This window comes from Pollachius pollachius (assembly GCF_949987615.1).
Source record: "Pollachius pollachius genome assembly, chromosome: 13".
NCBI classification, from domain to species: domain Eukaryota; kingdom Metazoa; phylum Chordata; class Actinopteri; order Gadiformes; family Gadidae; genus Pollachius; species Pollachius pollachius.
The window spans coordinates 159,674-185,000 of record NC_136946.1 but is presented as its reverse complement, the minus strand read 5'-3'; the positions used below and the strand labels follow the sequence as shown (position 1 = coordinate 185,000).

General features: G+C 48.4%; 1 protein-coding gene across 1 annotated transcript in view; it reads right to left on the bottom strand.

Moving 5' to 3' along the window:
• The window catches only part of LOC307085350 (uncharacterized protein), a 27,691-nt gene extending 2,599 nt beyond the window's left edge, over positions 1-25,092 (bottom strand). Inside the window, exons 1-9 of the mRNA XM_079750127.1 lie at positions 24,974-25,092; positions 22,406-22,494; positions 12,784-12,939; positions 11,584-11,712; positions 5,870-5,990; positions 5,620-5,795; positions 4,342-5,483; positions 3,881-4,083; positions 1,601-1,747 (exon numbers count right to left, since the gene is read on the bottom strand). Of these exons, the coding sequence (XP_079606253.1) occupies positions 1,601-1,747; positions 3,881-4,083; positions 4,342-5,483; positions 5,620-5,795; positions 5,870-5,990; positions 11,584-11,712; positions 12,784-12,939; positions 22,406-22,474 (2,143 nt within the window). The 5' untranslated portion in view covers positions 22,475-22,494; positions 24,974-25,092. The remainder of the gene's footprint in view (positions 1-1,600; positions 1,748-3,880; positions 4,084-4,341; positions 5,484-5,619; positions 5,796-5,869; positions 5,991-11,583; positions 11,713-12,783; positions 12,940-22,405; positions 22,495-24,973) is intronic.
• Positions 25,093-25,327: the final 235 nt, after the last annotated feature.

The window sequence follows — 25,327 nt, the reverse complement described above, 5'->3', positions numbered from 1 at the left end:
GGGTGATGATAGAGGGATGATAGAGGGGTAATGATAGAGGGGTAATGATAGAGGGATGATGATAGAGGGGTGATGATAGAGGGGTGATGATAGAGGGATGATGATAGAGGGGTGATGATAGAGGGATGATAGAGGGGTAATGATAGAGGGGTAATGATAGAGGGATGATGATAGAGGGGTGATGATAGAGGGGTGATGATAGAGGGATGATGATAGAGGGGTGATGATAGAGGGATGATGATAGAGGGGTGATGATAGAGGGGTGATGATAGAGGGATGATAGAGGGGTAATGATAGAGGGGTAATGATAGAGGGATGATGATAGAGGGGTGATGATAGAGGGATGATGATAGAGGGGTGATGACAGAGGGGTGATGATAGAGGGGTAATGATAGAGGGGTAATGATAGAGGGATGATGATAGAGGGGTGATGATAGAGGGGTGATGATAGAGGGATGATGATAGAGGGGTGATGATAGAGGGATGATGATAGAGGGGTAATGATAGAGGGATGATGATAGAGGGATGATGATAGAGGGGTGATGATAGAGGGATGATGATAGAGGGGTGATGATAGAGGGATGATGATAGAGGGGTAATGATAGAGGGATGATGATAGAGGGATGATGATAGAGGGATGATGATAGAGGGGTAATGATAGAGGGATGATGATAGAGGGATGATGATAGAGGGATGATGATAGAGGGGTGATGATAGAGGGGTGATGATAGAGGGGTAATGATAGAGGGGTGATAGAGGGGTAATGATAGAGGGGTGATGATAGAGGGATGATGATAGAGGGGTGATGATAGAGGGGTGATGATAGAGGGGTGATGATAGAGGGGTGATGATAGAGGGATGATGATAGAGGGATGATGACAGAGGGGTGATGACAGAGGGGTAATGATAGAGGGATGATGATAGAGGGATGATGATAGAGGGATGATGATAGAGGGATGATGATAGAGGGATGATGATAGAGGGATGATGATAGAGGGGTAATGATAGAGGGATGATGATAGAGGGATGATGATAGAGGGGTGATGATAGAGGGATGATGACAGAGGGGTGATGATAGAGGGGTGATGATAGAGGGGTAATGATAGAGGGATGATGATAGAGGGGTGAAGATAGAGGGGTAATGATAGAGGGATAATGATAGAGGGGTGATGACAGAGGGGTGATGATAGAGGGGTGATGATAGAGGGATGATGATAGAGGGATGATGACAGAGGGGTGATGACAGAGGGGTGATGATAGAGGGGTGATGATAGAGAGGTGATGACAGAGGGGTGATGATAGAGGGGTGATGATAGAGGGATGATGATAGAGGGATGATGATAGAGGGGTGATGTTAGAGGGATGATGATAGAGGGGTGATGATAGAGGGATGATGACAGAGGGGTGATGATAGAGGGGTGATGACAGAGGGGTGATGATAGAGGGATATGATAGAGGGGTGATGATAGAGGGATATGATAGAGGGGTGATGACAGAGGGATGATGATAGAGGGGTGATGATAGAGGGATATGATAGAGGGGTGATGATAGAGGGATGAAGTCAATGACAGAGGAGTACAATAAAGGGGGTGTGCTTTACCTGTGCCATTGCCAGGTGTGTTGCCGGGGGCACCCCAGGGGTCGCTGGCTTTGGGCGGCCCGTCTCCGAACGGGTCATCGGAGGGGGCGGAGCATGGGGGCGGGGCGGGCGAGCCCCAAGCATCGTCCGGATTGGCTGGTGCGGCGTCTGTGGGTGGGGCATGGTGCTCACATCATGAAGGGCTCTCTGACACAGAGGGAATCACACCGGGATCATACCGGGATCAAACCAGGATAACACCGGGATTCAGACCGGGATCACAATGGGATCACACCGGGATCATACCGGGATCACACCGGGATTCAGACCGGGATCACACTGGGATTCACCGGGATCACACCGGGATTCAGACCGAGAAAACAACGGGATCACACCGGGATCACACCGGGATTCAGACCGGGATCACAATGGGATCACACCGGGATTCAGACCGGGATCACACCGGGATCACAACAGGATCACCCCGGGATCACAACGACATCACACCGGGATTTAGACCAGGATCACACCGGGATCACACCGGGATTTAGACCAGGATCACACCAGGATCACACCAGGATCACACCGAGATGACATCAGGATTTAGACCAGGATGACACCGGGATCACACCGGGATCACATCGGGATCACACTGGGATTTAGACCAGGATCACACCGGGATCACACCAGGATCACACCAGGATTCAGACCAGGATCACACCAGGATTCAGACCAGGCCTCTGACACTGCCGGCTGCTGTGAGGCGGTGTGACTACAGGTAGAGTGGTTCCCATTCCGAATGAGAAACACCGATACTGGTAACGGATATCGGCGGTTCCCATACCGATACCAGTATCGTGAGTTCCCCCGATACCACCTCAAATGCAGGATGGGGTATCGGCGAGTCTGTGGTCCGATCACATGACTCATTTACCTCACAGAGAGCAACGAACACTACGGTGTTAGGCTGTTCGTTAGCGAAGGAGGAGGGAAGTCGGAACGGCATTCGAACTCAAAGTCAGAAAAACATGGATGCTCACGCATAACTATAAGACTACAAATTATTTTGTATTATCATTTAGTAAAAATATGTTGATTGATGGAGAGGGTGGAAATTTTGTTTTTCCGGGAGTCAGCAAGGCGATGGAGAGAGGTCCAGGACACTAACGAAAGCAATAGGTACAGAGTGAGTGAACTGCTGATAGTAGGCTACATCGCTAAAGCAATAGGTACACACTGAGTGAACTGCTGATAGTAGGCTACATCGCTAAAGCAATAGGTACACACTGAGTGAACTGCTGATAGTAGGCTACATCGCTAAAGCAATAGGTACACGGTGAGTGAACAGCTGATTGTAGGCTACATCGCTAAAGCAATAGGCACACAGTGAGTGAACAGCTGATAGTAGGCTACATCGCTAAAGCAATAGGCACACAGTGAGTGAACTGCTGATAGTAGGCTACATCGCTAAAGCAATAGGTACACACTGAGTGAACTGCTGATAGTAGGCTACATCGCTAAAGCAATAGGTACACACTGAGTGAACTGCTAATAGTAGGCTACATCGCTAAAGCAATAGGTACACACTGAGTGAACTGCTGATAGTAGGCTACATCGCTAAAGCAATAGGTACACACTGAGTGAACTGCTAATAGTAGGCTACATTGCAGGTGAATCAAGCTACCATCTCTAGCCTTCTCTTGGAAGGACGCTACAGTGTGTTGCAGAGCAAACGCCGTACACTTTGCAGGCAGCCAGGAGGGACTACATTTTTTGTATTTGTCCAAATACTTGTTTGTTTCTAAATGTAGTGTGTTTAGTCTATGGCTTTCATTTCGCCAAACGTAACCGTTTTATAAAAGCAATAGCTCACCTCAGTCTGTGAAATGTGCTCATTATACCAGAGTAAAGGGGGTTGCCTTAACTCTGGTATAAGGAGAACATTCCGTAGCCTGTCGTGAGCTACTGCTAAAATGATCTAGTTTTGAAAAAATAAATAGTAAGTGAACCGACTTTCCATCGCTGTCATCAAAAGATAACCCTTCAATAAGAACAAGGGCTTTAGTAGTTAGAATGATACCAGCTGTATCGGTATAAACTCGGGGTCAGCCGAGGTTCAGGAATCTGAATCGGGAAGGAAAGCTCTAACATCTCCAACTACAAGCAACCTATCCTTTTGTGACATCACAAACGGTGCATTGTGAGATCACAAAGATTTTCAAACGGCCGGTAACAGCCACACCTTCAGCAGCACACCTGTCCCCAAAACAGGAGCCCTCGCACACCTTGAGCGCCTCTCACCTGGGGGCCCCCAGGGGTCGGCGCTGGCGCTCTGGGCCTGGGGGGCCCCGGACGGGCCCCAGGGGTCCGACGGCGCGGGCGGGGAGCTGGTGGCGGACTCCCAGGCGTCCACAGAGGGGCTACCGGCCAGGGCGCCGAAGGGGTCCAAAGGGTCGGCCTTGGGGGGGGTGGTGGGAGCCACGAGGGGCTCATCTCTGACTGGGCTGGACAGGGCATTGAAGGGGTCCCCTTTAGGGGGGCTGGACAGGGCATTGAAGGGGTCCCCTTTAGGGGGGCTGGACGGGGCATTGAAGGGGTCCCCTTTAGGGGGGCTGGACGGGGCATTGAAGGGGTCCCCTTTAGGGGGGCTGGACAGGGCATTGAAGGGGTCCCCTTTAGGGGGGCTGGACGGGGCATTGAAGGGGTCCCCTTTAGGGGGGCTGGACGGGGCATTGAAGGGGTCCCCTTTAGGGGGGCTGGACGGGGCATTGAAGGGGTCCCCTTTAGGGGGGCTGGACAGGGCATTGAAGGGGTCCCCTTTAGGGGGGCTGGACGGGGCATTGAAGGGGTCCCCTTTAGGGGGGCTGGACAGGGCATTGAAGGGGTCCCCTTTAGGGGGGCTGGACGGGGCACTGAAGGGGTCCCCTTTAGGGGGGCTGGACGGGGCATTGAAGGGGTCCCCTTTAGGGGGGCTGGACAGGGCGTTGAAGGGGTCCCCTTTAGGGGGGCTGGACAGGGCATTGAAGGGGTCCCCTTTAGGGGGGCTGGACAGGGCATTGAAGGGGTCCCCTTTAGGGGGGCTGGACAGGGCATCGAAGGGGTCCCCTTTAGGGGGGCTGGACAGGGCATTGAAGGGGTCCCCTTTCGGGGGGCTGGACAGGGCGTTGAAGGGGTCCCCTTTAGGGGGGCTGGACAGGGCATTGAAGGGGTCCCCTTTCGGGGGGCTGGACAGGGCGTTGAAGGGGTCCCCTTTAGGGGGGCTGGACAGGGCGTCGAAGGGGTCCCCTTTAGGGGTGGAGGGCGCTGGTGTAGCAAAGGGGTCGATGGTGTCATTGTTTGCTGAGAACGGGTCAGCTTTGGGGGTGCTGACAGAATGGTTCTTCGGGGTGCTGAAGGGGTCGTCCTTTGAGGCGCTGAAGTCAAAGTCTTCGGCCGCGCTGAATGGGTCCTCCTTGGACGTCCCGAAGGGGTCCGGTTTGCCCTGAGGCACAGCAAAAGGATCCTTCTTGCCCGCAGAGAAGGGGTCCGAGCCGGCCGTAGGCGTGCCGAAGGGGTTCTCTTGGGGGGCGCTGAAGGGGTCCGGTTTGTCCTTGGGGGCGGCGAAGGGGTCATCTGGGTCCTTTGACGCCACAAAGGGGTCCTCGCCGTCGCAGGGCGGCTCGGAGAACGGGTCCTCCGCGGTCGGGGGTGCGGCGAAGGGGTCTTCCTCCGTCTTGGCCGGAGCCCCCCAGGGGTCGGTGGGCGGCTTGGTGGGCGCGCCCCATGGGTCGGCCACCTCCTGGGGCCCCTCAGGGGAGGCCGGCTTCAGCTCCGCACCCGGGGGGTCTCTGCTCCGGGGCGGGGGTCTGGACGCCTCCGGTTTACCAGCGTCCTCCCACTGCAGCTCCTCCTCTGTCAGCTTGGACTGGAGGACAGAGAACACCTTCATCACCATCATCACCTTCATCATCATAATCACCACCAACATCTCCAACCCATTCCAGCGTGTTCCCCCAGATCCCTGCTGGTCGGGACGGGTCCCAGAAAACTCTTTCACTCACCCTCCGCTCCGCCTCCTTCTTCTCCTCCTCCTGCCTCAGCCGCTCCTCCTTGCGGGCGGCGAAGGAGGCGGTAAGATCGGCCACCGAGGGGATGTTGTCCAGGGAGGGCAGGCCGGACGCCCCGGCCACGTAGCATGGCCGGTAGCTGGCGTCCTTGGGCGAGTCTGAGGAGGAGGCTGGAGGGGAGAACAGGGTGAGACACGGTCGCATCATAACCTCCCAGGGTGGGGGCGGGACGAGGAGGTCCTACCTGCAGCGTTCTTAGATGTCTTCTCTCTGGTCTTCACCGCAAAGTCTCGCTCCGTCTTCAGCTTCTCGTCGTCCTCCATCAGCACCAGCACCACCTTGGCCTTTTCCCGCACGGTGCTGCCCTGTCAGAGACAAGACCAGGATCAGGACTGTGGTACCAGTACCGTAGCACAGCAGGCCTCCGGATCAGTCCTCTGGAACCTAGTACTAAGGATCAGTCCTCTGGAACCTAGTACTAAGGATCAGTCCTCTGGAACCTAGTACTAAGGATCAGTCCTCTACTAGTACTAAGGATCAGTCCTCTAGTACCTAGTACTAAGGATCAGTCATCTGGTACCTAGTACTAAGGATCAGTCCTCTGGTACCTAGTACTAAGGATCAGTCCTCTGGTACCTAGTACTAAGGATCAGTCCTCTGGTACCTAGTACTAAGGATCAGTCCTCTAGTACCTAGTACTCAGGATGAGTCCTCTAGTACCTAGTACTATGGATCAGTCCTCTAGTACCTAGTACTAAGGATCAGTCCTCTGGTACCTAGTACTAAGGATCAGTCCTCTGGTACCTAGTACTAAGGATCAGTCCTCTAGTACCTAGTACTCAGGATCAGACCTCTAGTACCTAGTACTAAGGATCAGTCCTCTACTAGTACTAAGGATCAGTGCTCTAGTACCTAGTACTAAGGATCAGTCCTCTAGTACCTAGTACTAAGGATCAGTCCTCTGATATCTAGTACTAATGATCAGTCCTCTACTAGTACTCAGGATCAATCCTCTACTAGTACTCAGGATCAGTCCTCTGGTACCTAGTACTATGGATCAGTCCTCTAGTACCTAGTACTCAGGATCAGTCCTCTGGTACCTAGTACTAAGGATCAGTCCTCTGGTACCTAGTACTCAGGATCAGTCGTCTGGTACCTAGTACTCAGGATCAGTCCTCTAGTACCTAGTACTCAGGATGAGTCCTCTAGTACCTAGTACTAAGGATCAGTACTCTGGTACCTAGTACTAAGGATCAGTCCTCTAGTACCTAGTACTCAGGATCAGACCTCTAGTACCTAGTACTAAGGATCAGTCCTCTACTAGTACTAAGGATCAGTGCTCTAGTACCTAGTACTAAGGATCAGTCCTCTAGTACCTAGTACTAAGGATCAGTCCTCTGGTACCTAGTACTAATTATCAGTCCTCTACTAGTACTCAGGATCAGTCCTCTAGAACCTAGTACTCAGGATCAGTCCTCTGGTACCTAGTACTCGGGATCAGTCCTCTGGTACCTAGTACTAAGGATCAGTCCTCTGGTACCTAGTACTAAGGATCAGTCCTCTGGTACCTAGTACTAACGATCAGTCCTCTGGTACCTAGTACTAAGGATCAGTCCTCTGGTACCTAGTACTAAGGATCAGTCCTCTGGTACCTAGTACTAAGGATCAGTCCTCTAGTACCTAGTACTAAGGATCAGTCCTCTAGTACCTAGTACTCAGGATCAGTCCTCTAGTACCTAGTACTCAGGATCAGTCCTCTAGTACCTAGTACTCAGGATCAGTCCTCTAGTACCTAGTACTCAGGATCAGTCCTCTAGTACCTAGTACTAAGGATCAGTCCTCTAGTACCTAGTACTAAGGATCAGTCCTCTAGTACCTAGTACTAAGGATCAGTCCTCTAGTACCTAGTACTAAGGATCAGTCCTGTAGTACCTAGTACTAAGGATCAGTCCTCTGGTACCTAGTGCTAAGGATCAGTCCTCTGGTACCTAGTACTAAGGATCAGTCCTCTGGTACCTAGTACTAAGGATCAGTCCTCTGGTACCTAGTACTCAGGATCAGTCCTCTGGTACCTAGTACTAAGGATCAGTCCTCTGGTACCTAGTACTCAGGATCAGTCCTCTGGTACCTAGTACTAAGGATCAGTCCTCTACTAGTACCCAGGATCAGTCCTCTAGTACATAGTACTCAGGATGATTCCTCTAGTACCTAGTACTATGGATCAGTCCTCTGGTACCTAGGACTAAGGATCAGTCTTCTGGTACCTAGGACTAAGGATCAGTCCTCTGGTACCTAGTACTAAGGATCAGTCCTCTGGTACCTAGTACTAAGGATCAGTCCTCTGGTACCTAGTACTAAGGATCAGTCCTCTAGAACCTAGTACTAAGGATCAGTCCTCTAGTACCTAGTACTAAGGATCAGTCCTCTAGTACCTAGTACTCAGGATCAGTCCCCTAGTACCTAGTACTCAGGATCAGTCCTCTAGTGCCTAGTACTGAGGATCAGTCCTCTAGTACCTAGTACTAAGGATCAGTCCTCTAGTACCTAGTACTCAGGATCAGTCCTCTAGTACCTAGTACTAAGGATCAGTCCTCTAGTATCTAGTACTCAGGATCAGTCCTCTACTAGTACTAAGGATCAGTCCTCTAGTACCTAGTACTCAGGATCAGTCCTCTAGTACCTAGTACTAAGGATCAGTCCTCTAGTACCTAGTACTCAGGATCAGTCCACTAGTACCTAGTACTCAGGATCAGTCCTCTAGTATCTAGTACTCAGGATCAGTCCTCTAGTACCTAGTACTAAGGTTCAGTCCTCTACTAGTACTAAGGATCAGTCCTCTAGTACCTAGTACTCAGGATCAGTCCACTAGTACCTAGTACTCAGGATCAGTCCTCTAGTGCCTAGTACTCAGGATCAGTCCTCTAGTACCTAGTACTAAGGATCAGTCCTCTACTAGTACTAAGGATCAGTCCTCTAGTACCTAGTACTCAGGATCAGTCCTCTAGTACCTAGTACTAAGGATCAGTCCTCTACTAGTACTAAGGATCAGTCCTCTAGTACCTAGTACTCAGGATCAGTCCTCTAGTACCTAGTACTAAGGATCAGTCCTCTAGTACCTAGTACTAAGGATCAGTCTTCTGGTACCTAGGACTAAGGATCAGTCCTCTGGTACCTAGTACTAAGGATCAGTCCTCTGGTACCTAGTACTAAGGATCAGTCCTCTGGTACCTAGTACTAAGGATCAGTCCTCTAGAACCTAGTACTAAGGATCAGTCCTCTAGTACCTAGTACTAAGGATCAGTCCTCTAGTACCTAGTACTCAGGATCAGTCCCCTAGTACCTAGTACTCAGGATCAGTCCTCTAGTGCCTAGTACTCAGGATCAGTCCTCTAGTACCTAGTACTAAGGATCAGTCCTCTAGTACCTAGTACTCAGGATCAGTCCTCTAGTACCTAGTACTAAGGATCAGTCCTCTAGTATCTAGTACTCAGGATCAGTCCTCTACTAGTACTAAGGATCAGTCCTCTAGTACCTAGTACTCAGGATCAGTCCTCTAGTACCTAGTACTAAGGATCAGTCCTCTAGTACCTAGTACTCAGGATCAGTCCACTAGTACCTAGTACTCAGGATCAGTCCTCTAGTATCTAGTACTCAGGATCAGTCCTCTAGTACCTAGTACTAAGGATCAGTCCTCTACTAGTACTAAGGATCAGTCCTCTAGTACCTAGTACTCAGGATCAGTCCACTAGTACCTAGTACTCAGGATCAGTCCTCTAGTGCCTAGTACTCAGGATCAGTCCTCTAGTACCTAGTACTAAGGATCAGTCCTCTACTAGTACTAAGGATCAGTCCTCTAGTACCTAGTACTCAGGATCAGTCCTCTAGTACCTAGTACTAAGGATCAGTCCTCTACTAGTACTAAGGATCAGTCCTCTAGTACCTAGTACTCAGGATCAGTCCTCTAGTACCTAGTACTAAGGATCAGTCCTCTAGTACCTAGTACTAAGGATCAGTCCTCTAGTACCTAGTAATAAGGATCAGTCCTCTTGTACCTAGTACTCAGGATCAGTCCTCTAGTACCTAGTACTAAGGATCAGTCCTCTAGTACCTAGTGCTAAGAATCAGTCCTCTAGTACCTAGTGCTAAGGATCAGTCCTCTGGTACCTAGTACTAAGGATCAGTCCTCTACTAGTACTCAGGACCAGTCTTCTAGTACCTAGTACTCAGGATCAGTCCTCTAGTACCTAGTACTCAGGATGAGTCCTCTAGTACCTAGTATTCAGGATCAGTCCTCTAGTACCTAGTACTCAGGATCAGTCCTCTAGTACCTAGTACTCAGGGTGAGTACTCTGTGACGGTCCCACTGCGCTGGGACCTTGCCAGGACCTCCCTGAAGGTCAGGGTTAGCCCTATCCTTAAAGGCTGTGTTGCAGGGTTTATTTTCCAACGAATTTGTGCAATTTGCTTGAAGGTAATAAAGATTTAAACTGTCATTTATTGTATTTAATGTTGTTAGGTATGACAAAATGGAATGTAATACGAAAAAGCAGGTGCCATTTTAGCGGTTTGGTATTGATTCTCATTTCCCCCAGAATGCATTGCATGACGTCACGTTGGGGAGGCACGGACCAAAGCCGCATTGAGACCCTAGAGGGTAGAGACTAGTAAGAGAGTGTTCAGCAGATTATACAGCTACATAGATAAATACAGAGATATTATGTAAAGTGAGTATATGCTACACGTGAACCTCCTAAGATGGCGCAATTTGATTGGTTCGCTATCTCGGGATATAGGGCAACATCCCATGATTGACATCTCAAACTTGATATTGTTTTCGCTAATAACAACAAATAAACCGCTAATAAAAACAAATAAATCCCGGCAGTGTTATCTTGTTTATTTTTGGAGTGTTTACGTGTGGTTTATACTAAAACACTTAATTAACAATTATTTGCCATAGGCGAAGTGAATAATGGGGAATAAACCGATCGACCTTCGGTCTCGGGGGCTATTCCCCACTATTCACTTCGCCTTTGGCGAATAATTGTTGATTAATAGCCTAGATAGATAGATAGCCTAGTTAAGTCTTTATTAATACCAAACGACACAAATAGTCGGGAAGTCATTTAGGTGATTCGGCTCACACAGTATAGCCTACAAGACCACACAGAACAAGGGAGACAACAAGTCTGACTGGACATACACAAAATACATCACATTAAAACTAGACCCAGTGCGTGTACATCTGTCTGGTCGTATTTGCGGTAGATTGATGGTTAAATAATGTCACACCACGATCGGTTATACTTGCAGGCACTCATTTGCAAGTGCACTGATTGCGTGTCCGATAGGCTAAGTTAGCCCATAGCTAGCATTATGCCTTCTATTTCTAGATCTTCTGACTAAGTTTACCGGTACTTACGACACAATCGCTGTCACTAGATATAAAGAAAACATTGACTTTCACTCGGTGCTATATTGTATGCACTGCTGTTCATTGACTAGCTCCAGCGCTAGCTTGCTGCGTTGCTAAATGATAGCAACTCTCCACTCATTCTCCTCTGACCATGCATTTAATTGGCTTTGCCCGCCATCAGTTCTCGGCAACTCCTCATTCGCCCTCACGTCTGACAGGTTCGAAATTATACGGCTATGGGCCATCATACATGTTATTTGCAGTTCTTGCCACCTCTTAGACGCCATAGTTCTAGTACTAGACTGAGGCTACCTTCCACCACATCTCTCCAATGTGACGTCATCGCCGAATGGTGTTAGAAAACACCAGTTACTGCCAAAAACGACAAAAAATGGACTTTAACACTATTTTGGAGACATTTTATAAATGATACACATATTTTCAGTGCTTTATGTACCCATTAATCAAAACTTCCGGTAAACCTGCACGTAGGCCTTTAACCCTAACCCTGAAGGTGCTGTGGGTCAGAGGGCCGTCCTCACCTGGTCCTTGCCGTCTTTGTCCATGAAGCGGAACTCTGTAAGGGCCTTGACGATGTAGATGTTGTCCTTCATCTTCAGCAGCACGCGCTCGTCGCCCGTCTTCAGCAGATACTCCAGCAGGGTGAGAGACTGTGGGGACACAGCATGGCTGGTTTAGAAGGACTCAGCACGGCTGTTTTAGGAGGACACAGCACAGCTGTTTTAGGAGGACACAGCACGGCTGGTTTAGGAGGAATCAGCATGGCTGGTTTAGGAGGACTCAGCACGGCTGTTTAGGAGGACTCAGCGAGGCTGGTTAAGGAGGACATAGCACGGTTGGTTTAGGAGGACTCAGCACGGCTGGTTTAGGAGGACTCAGCACGGCTGTTTAGGAGGACTCGGCACGGCTGTTTAGGAGGACTAAGCGAGGCTGGTTTAGGAGGACTAAGCACGGCTGGTTTATGAGGGCACAGCACGGTTGGTTTAGGAGGACTCAGCACGGCTGGTTTAGGAGGACACAGCACAGCTGGTTTAGGAGGACACAGCACGGCTGGTTTAGGAGGACTCAGCACGGCTGGTTTAGGAGGACTCGGCACAGGGGCTCCAGACCCTCACCTGGTGATGTGTTAGAAGGCGGGGCTCCAGTCCCTCACCTGGTGATGTGTTAGAAGGCGGGCCTCCAGTCCCTCACCTGGTGATGTGTTAGGAGGCGGGGCTCCAGACCCTCACCTGGTGATGTGTTAGGAGGCGGGGCTCTAGACCCTCACCTGGTGATGTGTTAGGAGGTGGGGCTCCAGTCCCTCACCTGTTGATGTGTTAGGAGGCGGGGCTCCAGTCCCTCACCTGGTGATGTGTTAGGAGGCAGGGCTCCAGACCCTCACCTGGTGATGTGTTAGGAGGCGGGGCTCCAGACCCTCACCTGGTGATGTGTAGGAGGCGGGGCTCCAGACCCTCACCTGGTGATGTGTTTGGAGGCGGGGCTCCAGAGCCTCACCTGGTGATGTATTAGGAGGCGGGGCTCCAGAGCCTCACCTGGTGATGCATTAGGGGGCGGGGCTCCAGTCCCTCACCTGGTGATGTGTTAGGAGGCAGGGCTCCAGACCCTCACCTGGTGATGTGTAGGAGGTGGGGCTCCAGACCCTCACCTGGTGATGTGTTAGGAGGCGGGGCTCCAGACCCTCACCTGGTGATGCGTTAGGAGGCGGGGCTCCAGAGCCTCACCTTGTGGATGTGTCTCCAGTTCTTGTCGTCCTTCAGGCGCTTCCACAGCATGGTCATGATCTCGTTGCAGGCCACCACGTTATAGGTAAGGTCTGAGAGGTCCGCCATCTGGGAGCTGGACGGACCCCAGGGGTCGTTTGAGGTGGCTTCCCTCACCTGGAGTTAGGTAGAGTTAGATTCAGGTTAGAGTCAGGTTAGAGTCAGGTTAGAGTTAGATTCAGGTTAGAGTCAGGTTAGAGTAAGATTAGAGTCAGGTTAGAGTCAGATTAGAGTCAGAGACGGGTTATTGTTAGGATACAGGTTAGTGTCAGGATAGAGTCAGGTTAGAGTTAGAGTCAGGTTAGAGTTAGAGTCAGATTAGAGTCGGGTTAGAGTAAGAGTCAGGTTAGAGTTAGGTTAGAGTTAGAGTCAGGTTAGAGTCAGGTAAGAGTAAGGTTAGAGTCAGGATAGAGTCAGGATAGAGTCAGGTTAGATTTAGAGTCAGGTTTGAATCAGGTCAGAGTCAGGTTAGAGTTAGAGTCAGGTTAGAGTAAGAGTCAGGTTAGAGTTAGAGTTAGGTTAGAGTCAGGTTAGAGTTAGTCAGGTTAGAGTTAGAGTCAGGTTAGAGTCAGGTTAGAGTAAGAGTCAGGTTAGAGTTAGAGTCAGGTTAGAGTCAGGTTAGAGTTAGTCAGGTTAGAGTTAGAGTCTGGTTAGAGTCAGGTTAGAGTTAGGGTCAAGTTAGAGACAGGTTAGAGTTAGAATCAGGTTAGATTCAGATTAGAGTTAGATTTAGGCTAGAGTCAGGTTAGAGTTAGATCCAGGTTAGAGTCAAGTTAGAGTCAGGTTAGAGTTAGAGTAAGGTTAGAGTTAGATCCAGGTTAAAGTCAAGCTAGAGTCAGGATAGAGTCAGGTTAGAGTCAGGCTAGAGTCAGGTAGAGTTAGAGTCAGTTTAGAGTCGGGTTAGAGTAAGGTTAGAGTCAGGATAAAGTCAGGTTAGATTTAGAGTCAGGTTTGAGTCAGGTCAGAATCAGGTTAGAGTTAGAGTCAGGTTAGAGTCAGGTTAGAGTAAGAGTCAGGTTAGAGGTAGAGTCAGGTTTGAGTCAGGTTAGAGTTAGAGTCTGGTTAGAGTCAGGTTAGAGTTAGATTTAGGTTAGATTCAGGTTAGAGTTAGATTTAGGTTAGAGTCAGGTTAGAGTTAGATCCAGGTTAGAGTCAAGTTAGAGTCAGGTTAGAGTTAGAGTCAGGTTAGAGTTAGATCCAGTTTAAAGTCAAGCTAGAGTCAGGCTAAAGTCAGGTTAGAGTCAGGCTAGAGTCAGGTAGAGTTAGAGTCAGGTTAGAGTTAGAGTCAGGTAGAGTTAAAGTCAGGTTAGATTTAGGGTCAGGTTAGAGTCAGGTTAGAGTTAGAGTCAGGTTAGAATAAGAGTCAGGTTAGAGTTTGAGTCAGGTTAGAGTCAAGATAGAGTTAGTCAGGTTAGAGTTAGAGTCTGGTTAGAGTCAGGTTAGCGTAAGGTTAGAGTTAGAGTCAGGTTAGATTTAGAGTCAGGTTAGAGTCAGGCTAGAGTCAGGTTAGAGTTAGATTCAGGTTAGAGATAGAGTCAGGTTAGAGATAGAGTCAGGTTAGAGTTAGATTCAGGTTAGAGTTAGATCCAGGTTAGAGTCAAGTTAGAGTCAGGTTAAAGTCAAGCTAGAGTCAGCCTACAGTCAGGTAAGAGTCAGGCTAGAGTCAGGTTAGCGTTAGAGTCAGGTTAGAGTTAGAGTCAGGTTAGAGTCAGGTTAGAGTAAGGTTAGAGTTAGAGTCAGGTTAGAGCTAGAGTCAGGTTAGAGTCAGGTTAGAGTTAGTCAGGTTAGAGATAGAGTCTGGTAAGAGTCAAGTTAGATTCACGTTAGAGTCAGGTTAGAGATAGAGTGAGGTTAGAGTCAGGTTAGATTTAGAGTCAGGTTAGATTCAGGTTAGAGTTAGATTCAGGTAAGACTTAGAGTCAGGTTAGAGTTAGATCCAGGTTAGAGTCAAGTTAGAGTCAGGTTAAAGTCAAGGTAGAGTCAGCCTAGAGTCAGGTTAGAGTCAGGCTAGAGTCAGGTTAGAGAAAGAGTGAGGTTAGCTTCAGGTTAGATTTAGAGTCAGGTTAGAGTCAGGTTAGAGTTAGAGTCAGGTTAGAGTTAGAGTCAGGTTAGATTTAGAGTCAGGTTAGAGTCAGGCTAGAGTCAGGTTAGAGTTAGATTCAGGTTAGAGTTAGAGTCAGGTTAGAGATAGAGTCAGGTTATAGTTAGATTCAGGTTAGAGTTAGATCCAGGTTAGAGTCAAGTTAGAGTCAGGTTAAAGTCAAGCTAGAGTCAGCCTACAGTCAGGTTAGAGTCAGGCTAGAGTCAGGTTAGCGTTAGAGTCAGGTTAGAGTTAGAGTTAGGTTAGAGTTAGAGTCAGGTTAGAGTTACGTTAGAGTCAGGTTAGAGTTAGAGTCAGGTTAGAGTCAGGTTAGAGTAAGGTTAGAGTTAGAGTCAGGTTAGAGTTAGAGTCAGGTTAGAGTTAGAGTGAGGCTAGAGTCAGGTTAGAGTAAGGTTAGAGTTAGAGTCAGGTTAGAGTTAGAGTCAGGTTAGAGTTAGTCAGGTTAGAGATAGAGTCTGGTAAGAGTCAGGTTAGATTCACATTAGAGTCAGGTTAGAGAAAGAGTGAGGTTAGAGTCAGGTTAGATTTAGAGTCAGGTTAGAGTTAGATTCAGGTTAGATTTAGAGTCAGGTTAGACTTAGAGTCAGGCTAGATTCAGATTAGAGTTAGAGTCAGGCTAGACTTAGAGTCAGGTTAGATTCAGGTTAGAGTCAGCATCAAGTTAGAGTTAGATTCAGGTTAGAGTCAGGTTAGAGTTAGATCCAGGTTAGAGTAAGTTAGCGTCAGGTTAAAGTCAAGCTAGAGTCAGCCTAGAGTCAGGCTAGAGTCAGGTTAGAGTTAGAGTCAGGTTAGAGTCAGGTTAGAGTTAGAGTCAGGTTAGAGTCAGGTAGAGTTAGAGTCAGGTTAGAGTAAGAGTCACGTTAGATTAAGTCAGGTTAGAGTCAGGTTAGAGTCAGGCTAGAGTCATGTTAGAGTTAAAGTCAGGTTAGAGTTACGTTAGAGTCCGGTTAGAGATAGAGTCAGGTTAGAGTAAGGTTAGAGTAAGGTTAGAGTTAGAGTCAGGTTAGAGTCAGGTTAGAGCTACGTTAGAGTCCGGTTAGAGATAGAGTCAGGTTAGAGTCAGGTTAGAGTCAGGTAGAGTGAGTCACATTAGAGTGAAGTTAGAGTCAGGTTAGAGTCAGGTTAGAGTTAGAGTCAGGTTAGAGTAAGAGTCAGGTTAGAGTTAGAGTCAGATTAGAGTTAGTCAGGTTAGAGTTAGAGTCTGGTTAGAGTCAGGTTAGAGTTAGAGTCAGGTTAGAGTTACGTTAGAGTCCGGTTAGAGATAGAGTCAGGTTAGAGTAAGGTTAGAGTCAGGTTAGAGTAAGGGTAGAGTTAGAGTCAGGTTAGAGTCAGGTAGAGTGAGTCACATTAGAGTGAAGTTAGAGTCAGGTTAGAGTAAGGTTAGAGTTAGAGTCAGGTTAGAGTCAGAGTCAGGTTAGCGTAAGGTTAGAGTTAGAGTCAGGTTAGAGTCAGGTAGAGTTAGAGTCAGGTTAGAGTTACAGTCATGTTAGAGTTAGGGTCAAGTTAGAGTCAGGTTAGAGTTAGAGTCAGGTTAGATTCAGGTTAGAGTTAGATTCAGGTTAGAGTTAGAGTCAGGTTAGAGTCAGAGTCAGGTTAGAGTTAGATTCAGGTTAGAGTTAGATCCATGTGAGAGTCAAGTTAGCGTCAGGTTAAAGTCAAGCTAGAGTCAGCCTAGAGTCAGGCTAGAGTCAGGTTAGAGTTAGAGTCAGGATAGAGTTAGAGTCAGATTAGAGTCAGGTAGAGTTAGTCAGGTTAGAGTAAGAGTCACGTTAGATTAAGTCAGGTTAGAGTCGGGTTAGAGTCAGGCTAGAGACAGGTTAGAGTTAGAGTCAGGTTAGAGTCAGGTTAGAGTTACGTTAGAGTCCGGTTAGAGTAAGTTTAGAGTTAGAGTCAGGTTAGAGTCAGGCTAGAGTAAGAGTCAGGTTAGCGTAAGGTTAGAGTTAGAGTCAGGTAGAGTTAGAGTCAGGTTAGAGTTAGAGTCAGGCTAGAGTCAGGTTAGATTTAGAGTCAGGTTTGAGTCAGGTTAGAGTCAGGTTAGAGTTAGAGTCAGGTTAGAGTAAGAGTCAGGTTAGAGTTAGAGTCAGATTAGAGTTAGTCAGGTTAGAGTTAGAGTCTGGTTAGAGTCAGGTTAGAGTTAGAGTCAGGTTAGAGTTACGTTAGAGTCCGGTTAGAGATAGAGTCAGGTTAGAGTAAGGTTAGAGTCAGGTTAGAGTAAGGGTAGAGTTAGAGTCAGGTTAGAGTTAGAGTCAGGTTAGAGTTAGGTAGAGTTAGAGTCAGGTTAGAGTTACAGTCATGTTAGAGTTAGGGTCAAGTTAGAGTCAGGTTAGAGTTAGAGTCAGGTTAGATTCAGGTTAGAGTTAGATTCAGGTTAGAGTTAGAGTCAGGTTAGAGTCAGAGTCAGGTTAGAGTTAGATTCAGGTTAGAGTTAGATCCATGTGAGAGTCAAGTTAGCGTCAGGTTAAAGTCAAGCTGGAGTCAGCCTAGAGTCAGGCTAGAGTCAGGTTAGAGTTAGAGTCAGGTTAGAGTCAGGATAGAGTTAGAGTCGGGTTAGAGTCAGGCAAGAGTCAGGTTAGAGTTAGAGTCAGGTTAGAGTCAGGTTAGAGTTACGTTAGAGTCCGGTTAGAGTAAGTTTAGAGTTAGAGTCAGGTTAGAGTCAGGCTAGAGTAAGAGTCAGGTTAGCGTAAGGTTAGAGTTAGAGTCAGGTAGAGTTAGAGTCAGGTTAGAGTTAGAGTCAGGCTACAGTCAGGTTAGATTTAGAGTCAGGTTTGAGTCAGGTTAGAGTCAGGTTAGAGTTAGAGTCAGGTTAGAGTAAGAGTCAGGTTAGAGTTAGGGTCAGATTAGAGTTAGTCAGGTTAGAGTTAGAGTCTGGTTACAGTCAGGTTAGAGTTAGAGTCAGGTTAGAGTTACGTTAGAGTCCGGTTAGAGATAGAGTCAGGTTAGAGTAAGGTTAGAGTCAGGTCAGAGTAAGGGTAGAGTTAGAGTCAGGTTAAAGTCAGGGTAGAGTCAGGTAGAGTGAGTCACATTAGAGTGAAGTTAGAGTCAGGTTAGAGTAAGGTTAGAGTTAGAGTCAGGTTAGAGTTAGAGTCAGGTTAGCGTAAGGTTAGAGTTAGAGTCAGGTTAGAGTCAGGTAGAGTTAGAGTCAGGTAAGAGTTACAGTCATGTTAGAGTTAGGGTCAAGTTAGAGTCAGGTTAGAGTAAGAGTCACGTTAGATTAAGTCAGGTTAGAGTCAGGTTAGAGTCAGGCTAGAGTCATGTTAGAGTTAAAGTCAGGTTAGAGTTACGTTAGAGTCCGGTTAGAGATAGAGTCAGGTTAGAGTAAGGTTAGAGTAAGGTTAGAGTTAGAGTCAGGTTAGAGTCAGGTTAGAGCTACGTTAGAGTCCGGTTAGAGATAGAGTCAGGTTAGAGTCAGGTTAGAGTCAGGTAGAGTGAGTCACATTAGAGTGAAGTTAGAGTCAGGTTAGAGTCAGGTTAGAGTTAGAGTCAGGTTAGAGTAAGAGTCAGGTTAGAGTTAGAGTCAGATTAGAGTTAGTCAGGTTAGAGTTAGAGTCTGGTTAGAGTCAGGTTAGAGTTAGAGTCAGGTTAGAGTTACGTTAGAGTCCGGTTAGAGATAGAGTCAGGTTAGAGTAAGGTTAGAGTCAGGTTAGAGTAAGGGTAGAGATAGAGTCAGGTTAGAGTCAGGTAGAGTGAGTCACATTAGAGTGAAGTTAGAGTCAGGTTAGAGTAAGGTTAGAGTTAGAGTCAGGTTAGAGTCAGAGTCAGGTTAGCGTAAGGTTAGAGTTAGAGTCAGGTTAGAGTCAGGTAGAGTTAGAGTCAGGTTAGAGTTACAGTCATGTTAGAGTTAGGGTCAAGTTAGAGTCAGGTTAGAGTTAGAGTCAGGTTAGATTCAGGTTAGAGTTAGATTCAGGTTAGAGTTAGAGTCAGGTTAGAGTCAGAGTCAGGTTAGAGTTAGATTCAGGTTAGAGTTAGATCCATGTGAGAGTCAAGTTAGCGTCAGGTTAAAGTCAAGCTAGAGTCAGCCTAGAGTCAGGCTAGAGTCAGGTTAGAGTTAGAATCAGGATAGAGTTAGAGTCAGATTAGAGTCAGGTAGAGTTAGTCAGGTTAGAGTAAGAGTCACGTTAGATTAAGTCAGGTTAGAGTCGGGTTAGAGTCAGGCTAGAGTCAGGTTAGAGTTAGAGTCAGGTTAGAGTCAGGTTAGAGTTACGTTAGAGTCCGGTTAGAGTAAGTTTAGAGTTAGAGTCAGGTTAGAGTCAGGCTAGAGTAAGAGTCAGGTTAGCGTAAGGTTAGAGTTAGAGTCAGGTAGAGTTAGAGTCAGGTTAGAGTTAGAGTCAGGCTAGAGTCAGGTTAGATTTAGAGTCAGGTTTGAGTCAGGTTAGAGTCAGGTTAGAGTTAGAGTCAGGTTAGAGTAAGAGTCAGGTTAGAGTTAGAGTCAGATTAGAGTTAGTCAGGTTAGAGTTAGAGTCTGGTTAGAGTCAGGTTAGAGTTAGAGTCAGGTTAGAGTTACGTTAGAGTCCGGTTAGAGATAGTCAGGTTAGAGTAAGGTTAGAGTCAGGTTAGAGTAAGGGTAGAGTTAGAGTCAGGTTAGAGTTAGAGTCAGGTTAGAGTTAGGTAGAGTTAGAGTCAGGTTAGAGTTACAGTCATGTTAGAGTTAGGGTCAAGTTAGAGTCAGGTTAGAGTTAGAGTCAGGTTAGATTCAGGTAAGAGTTAGATTCAGGTTAGAGTTAGAGTCAGGTTAGAGTCAGAGTCAGGTTAGAGTTAGATTCAGGTTAGAGTTAGATCCATGTGAGAGTCAAGTTAGCGTCAGGTTAAAGTCAAGCTGGAGTCAGCCTAGAGTCAGGCTAGAGTCAGGTTAGAGTTAGAGTCAGGTTAGAGTCAGGATAGAGTTAGAGTCGGGTTAGAGTCAGGCAAGAGTCAGGTTAGAGTTAGAGTCAGGTTAGAGTCAGGTTAGAGTTACGTTAGAGTCCGGTTAGAGTAAGTTTAGAGTTAGAGTCAGGTTAGAGTCAGGCTAGAGTAAGAGTCAGGTTAGCGTAAGGTTAGAGTTAGAGTCAGGTAGAGTTAGAGTCAGGTTAGAGTTAGAGTCAGGCTAGAGTCAGGTTAGATTTAGAGTCAGGTTTGAGTCAGGTTAGAGTCAGGTTAGAGTTAGAGTCAGGTTAGAGTAAGAGTCAGGTTAGAGTTAGGGTCAGATTAGAGTTAGTCAGGTTAGAGTTAGAGTCAGGTTAGAGTTAGGGTCAGATTAGAGTTAGTCAGGTTAGAGTTAGAGTCTGGTTACAGTCAGGTTAGAGTTAGAGTCAGGTTAGAGTTACGTTAGAGTCCGGTTAGAGATAGAGTCAGGTTAGAGTAAGGTTAGAGTCAGGTTAGAGTAAGGGTAGAGTTAGAGTCAGGTTAAAGTCAGGGTAGAGTCAGGTAGAGTGAGTCACATTAGAGTGAAGTTAGAGTCAGGTTAGAGTAAGGTTAGAGTTAGAGTCAGGTTAGAGTTAGAGTCAGGTTAGCGTAAGGTTAGAGTTAGAGTCAGGTTAGAGTCAGGTAGAGTTAGAGTCAGGTTAGAGTTACAGTCATGTTAGAGTTAGGGTCAAGTTAGAGTCAGGTTAGAGTTAGAGTCAGGTTACATTCAGGTTAGAGTTAGATTCAGGTTAGAGTTAGAGTCAGGTTAGAGTCAGAGTCAGGTTAGAGTTAGATTCAGGTTAGAGTTAGATCCATGTGAGAGTCAAGTTAGCGTCAGGTTAAAGTCAAGCTAGAGTCAGCCTAGAGTCAGGCTAGAGTCAGGTTAGAGTTAGAGTCAGGTTAGAGTCAGGATAGAGTTAGAGTCAGGTTAGAGTCAGGTAGAGTTAGTCAGGTTAGAGTAAGAGTCACGTTAGATTAAGTCAGGTTAGAGTCGGGTTAGAGTCAGGCTAGAGTCAGGTTAGAGTTAGAGTCAGGTTAGAGTCAGGTTAGAGTTACGTTAGAGTCCGGTTAGAGTAAGTTTAGAGTTAGAGTCAGGTTAGAGTCAGGCTAGAGTAAGAGTCAGGTTAGCGTAAGGTTAGAGTTAGAGTCAGGTAGAGTTAGAGTCAGGTTAGAGTTAGAGTCAGGCTAGAGTCAGGTTAGATTTAGAGTCAGGTTTGAGTCAGGTTAGAGTCAGGTTAGAGTTAGAGTCAGGTTAGAGTAAGAGTCAGGTTAGAGTTAGAGTCAGATTAGAGTTAGTCAGGTTAGAGTTAGAGTCTGGTTAGAGTCAGGTTAGAGTTAGAGTCAGGTTAGAGCTACGTTAGAGTCCGGTTAGAGATAGAGTCAGGTTAGAGTAAGGTTAGAGTCAGGTTAGAGTAAGGGTAGAGTTAGAGTCAGGTTAGAGTCAGGTAGAGTGAGTCACATTAGAGTGAAGTTAGAGTCAGGTTAGAGTAAGGTTAGAGTTAGAGTCAGGTTAGAGTTAGAGTCAGGTTAGCGTAAGGTTAGAGTTAGAGTCAGGTTAGAGTCAGGTAGAGTTAGAGTCAGGTTAGAGTTACAGTCATGTTAGAGTTAGGGTCAAGTTAGAGTCAGGTTAGAGTTAGAGTCAGGTTACATTCAGGTTAGAGTCAGAGTCAGGTTAGAGTTAGATTCAGGTTAGAGTTAGATCCATGTGAGAGTCAAGTTAGCATCAGGTTAAAGTCAAGCTGGAGTCAGACTAGAGTCAGGCTAGAGTCAGGTTAGAGTTAGAGTCAGGTTAGAGTCAGGATAGAGTTAGAGTCAGGTTAGAGTCAGGTAGAGTTAGTCAGGTTAGAGTAAGAGTCACGTTAGATTAAGTCAGGTTAGAGTCGGGTTAGAGTCAGGCTAGAGTCAGGTTAGAGTCAGGTTAGAGTTAGTCAGGTTAGAGTCAGGTTAGAGTCAGGTTAGAGTAAGGGTAGAGTTAGAGTGAAGTTAGAGTCAGGTTAGAGTAAGGTTAGAGTTAGAGTCAGGTTAGAGTCAGGTTAGAGTTAGAGTCAGGTTAGCGTAAGGTTAGAGTTAGAGTCAGGTTAGAGTCAGGTAGAGTTAGAGTCAGGTTAGAGTTAGAGTCAGGTTAGAGTTACGTTAGAGTCAGGCTAGAGTCAGGTTAGATTTATAGTCAGGTTTCAGTCAGGTTAGAGTCAGGTTAGAGTTAGAGTCAGGTTAGAGTAAGAGTCAGGTTAGAGTTAGTCAGATTAGAGTTAGTCAGGTTAGAGTTAGAGTCTGGTTAGAGTCAGGTTAGAGTTAGAGTCAGGTTAGAGTTAGGGTCAAGTTAGAGTCAGGATAGAGTCAGGATAGAGTCAGGTTAGATTCAGGTTAGAGTTAGATTCAGGTTAGAGTCAGGTTAGAGTTAGATCCAGGTTAGAGTCCGGTTAGAGTCAGGTTAGAGTTTAGTTACTAGTTACCGATTTAACTACCAAGTGTTGGTAGTTAAATGTTAATATTTAAGGGTTCCTAGTTAATGGAAACTGGTTAAGGATTGGTAGATTAATGTTTAATGTTAGGTTTACTAGTTAAGGGTTCCTGGTATATGCAGATTAAGAGTGTTGACCTCACCTTGACCTCTGCCTCTGAGTAGTTCTGGACCAGGTTCTTGAGCTGTCTGCGGAGCATGGAGGACGTCATGATGAAGACCAGGATAAGACCTGCTGGATCAAGACCAGAGACACCAGAGACCTGAGAACACTCCCCTGGTCTAGTGCTTCGTGGAATCAAAGGTGATTACACCTCAATGATCTGCAGTCAACCTGTAGTGATGATCTGCAGTCTACCTCTAGAGCAGGGGGGCCCAAATTCTTCCCAGTGGAGGGCCAAAATGTAATCGTGGGGAGGCTCGTGGGCCAAAATTTAAATTTTTTAGTATATTTAGTCAAATATGTGGGAGGCGGCTGAACAGGATAGGAGCTCAACAGCGCCACCCTACCATCAAAGTATCACAATGTTATTCTAGGGTCAGGAATGGAAGTGCACCAATAAATAATATTCAATGAGAGCGAGCGCAGATTCCGAGCGCTGATGGCGGAAAACAATAATATATACAGTGGGTAAGGGGCGGGCCACGGACTGGGCAGCCCTATGACCCCTACCTGTAGGCCTCCTAGAGCCAGATGACCCCTGACCCCTACCTGTAGGCCTCCTAGAGCCAGATGACCCCTGACCCCTACCTGTAGGCTCCTAGAGCCCGATGACCCCTGACCCCTACCTGTAGGCTCCTAGAGCCAGATGACTCCTGACCCCTACCTGTAGGCTCCTAGAGCCCGATGACCCCTGACCCCTACCTGTAGGCTCCTAGAGCCCTATGACCCCTGACCCCTACCTGTAGGCTCCTAGAGCCCGATGACCCCTGACCCCTACCTGCAGGCCTCCTAGACAAGACGACCCCTGACCCCTACCTGCAGGCCTCCTAGACAAGACGACCCCTGACCCCTACCTGTAGGCTCCTAGAGCCCTATGACCCCTGACCCCTACCTGTAGGCTCCTAGAGCCAGATGACCCCTGACCCCTACCTGTAGGCTCCTAGAGCCCTATGACCCCTGACCCCTACCTGTAGGCTCCTAGAGCCAGATGACCCCTGACCCCTACCTGTAGGCTCCTAGAGCCAGATGACCCCTGACCCCTACCTGTAGGCTCCTAGAGCCAGATGACCCCTGACCCCTACCTGTAGGCTCCTAGAGCCCTATGACCCCTGACCCCTACCTGTAGGCTCCTAGAGCCAGATGACCCCTGACCCCTACCTGCAGGCCTCCTGTTGAAAACGATACTCTGCATTTCATCTCAGTTCATCCTTAACAAAACGTTTCCTTCCACAAAGGGTTTCCAAGACAGATCTACAGACACAGTCCAGCCTAAACCCAATCCCCCTCTTTACCCCCTCCCTACCCCCTCTTTACCCCCTCCCTACCCCCTCCCTACCCCCTCTTTACCCCCTCCCTACCCCCTCTTTACCCCCTCCCTACCCCCTCTTTACCCCCTCCCTACCCCCTCCCTACCCCCTCTTTACCCCCTCCCTACCCCCTCTTTACCCCCTCTTTACCCCCTCCCTACCCCCTCCCTACCCCCTCTTTACCCCCTCCCTACCCCCTCCCTACCCCCTCTTTACCCCCTCCCTACCCCCTCTTTACCCCCTCCCTACCCCCTCCCTACCCCCTCTTTACCCCCTCCCTACCCCCTCTTTACCCCCTCCCTACCCCCTCTTTACCCCCTCCCTACCCCCTCCCTACCCCCTCCCTACCCCCTCTCTACCCCCTCTTTACCCCCTCCCTACCCCTTCTTTACCCCCTCTTTACCCCCTCCCTACCCCCTCCCTACCCCCTCCCTACCCCCTCTTTACCCCCTCCCTACCCCCTCTTTACCCCCTCTTTACCCCCTCCCTACCCCCTCCCTACCCCCTCTCTACCCCCTCTCTACCCCCTCCCTACCCCCTCTCTACCCCCTCCCTACCCCCTCTTTACCCCCTCCCTACCACCTGCCTACCCCCTCCCTACCCCCTCCCTACCCCCTCTCTACCCCCTCCCTACCCCCTCCCTACCCCCTCTTTACCCCCTCCCTACCCCCTCTCTACCCCCTCCCTACCCCCTCCCTACCCCCTCTCTACCCCCTCCCTACCCCCTCCCTACCCCCTCTCTACCCCCTCTCTACCCCCTCCCTACCCCCTCTCTACCCCCTCCCTACCCCCTCTTTACCCCCTCCCTACCCCCTGCCTACCCCCTCTCTACCCCCTCCCTACCCCCTCCCTACCCCCTCTCTACCCCCTCCCTACCCCCTCTTTACCCCCTCCCTACCACCTGCCTACCCCCTCCCTACCCCCTCCCTACCCCCTCTCTACCCCCTCCCTACCCCCTCCCTACCCCCTCTTTACCCCCTCCCTACCCCCTCTCTACCCCCTCCCTACCCCCTCCCTACCCCCTCTCTACCCCCTCTCTACCCCCTCTCTACCCCCTCTTTACCCCCTCTCTACCACCTGCCTACCCCCTCTTTACCCCCTCTCTACCACCTGCCTACCCCCTCTCTACCCCCTCTCTACCCCCTCTCTACCCCCTCCCTACCCCCTCCCTACCCCCTCTCTACCCCCTCTTTACCCCCTCCCTACCACCTGCCTACCCCCTCTCTACCCAGTCTCCTCACCTCTGTTGCAGTGGGGCCGTGCCGGGGATAGATCGTGACGCGTGTCGTTCCTCTGCCACCAGATGATTCAGGGACTGTTCATTCTGCTGCTCCAGCGGTTCGTCTCCTCTCGGTCTCAATACGACACCAGACACCAGATCCTGCTGACGGACCAGGAGACACAGCGTTACACGAGAACCGAGACCCACACACATCACCGTGAAACGACCTCCACACGCACTAACACATCCACCACCTATCCCCACACACATCACCGTGAAACGACCTCCACACGCACTGACACATCTACCACCTATCCCCACACACATCACCGTGAAACGACCTCCACACGCACTAACAAATCCACCACCTATC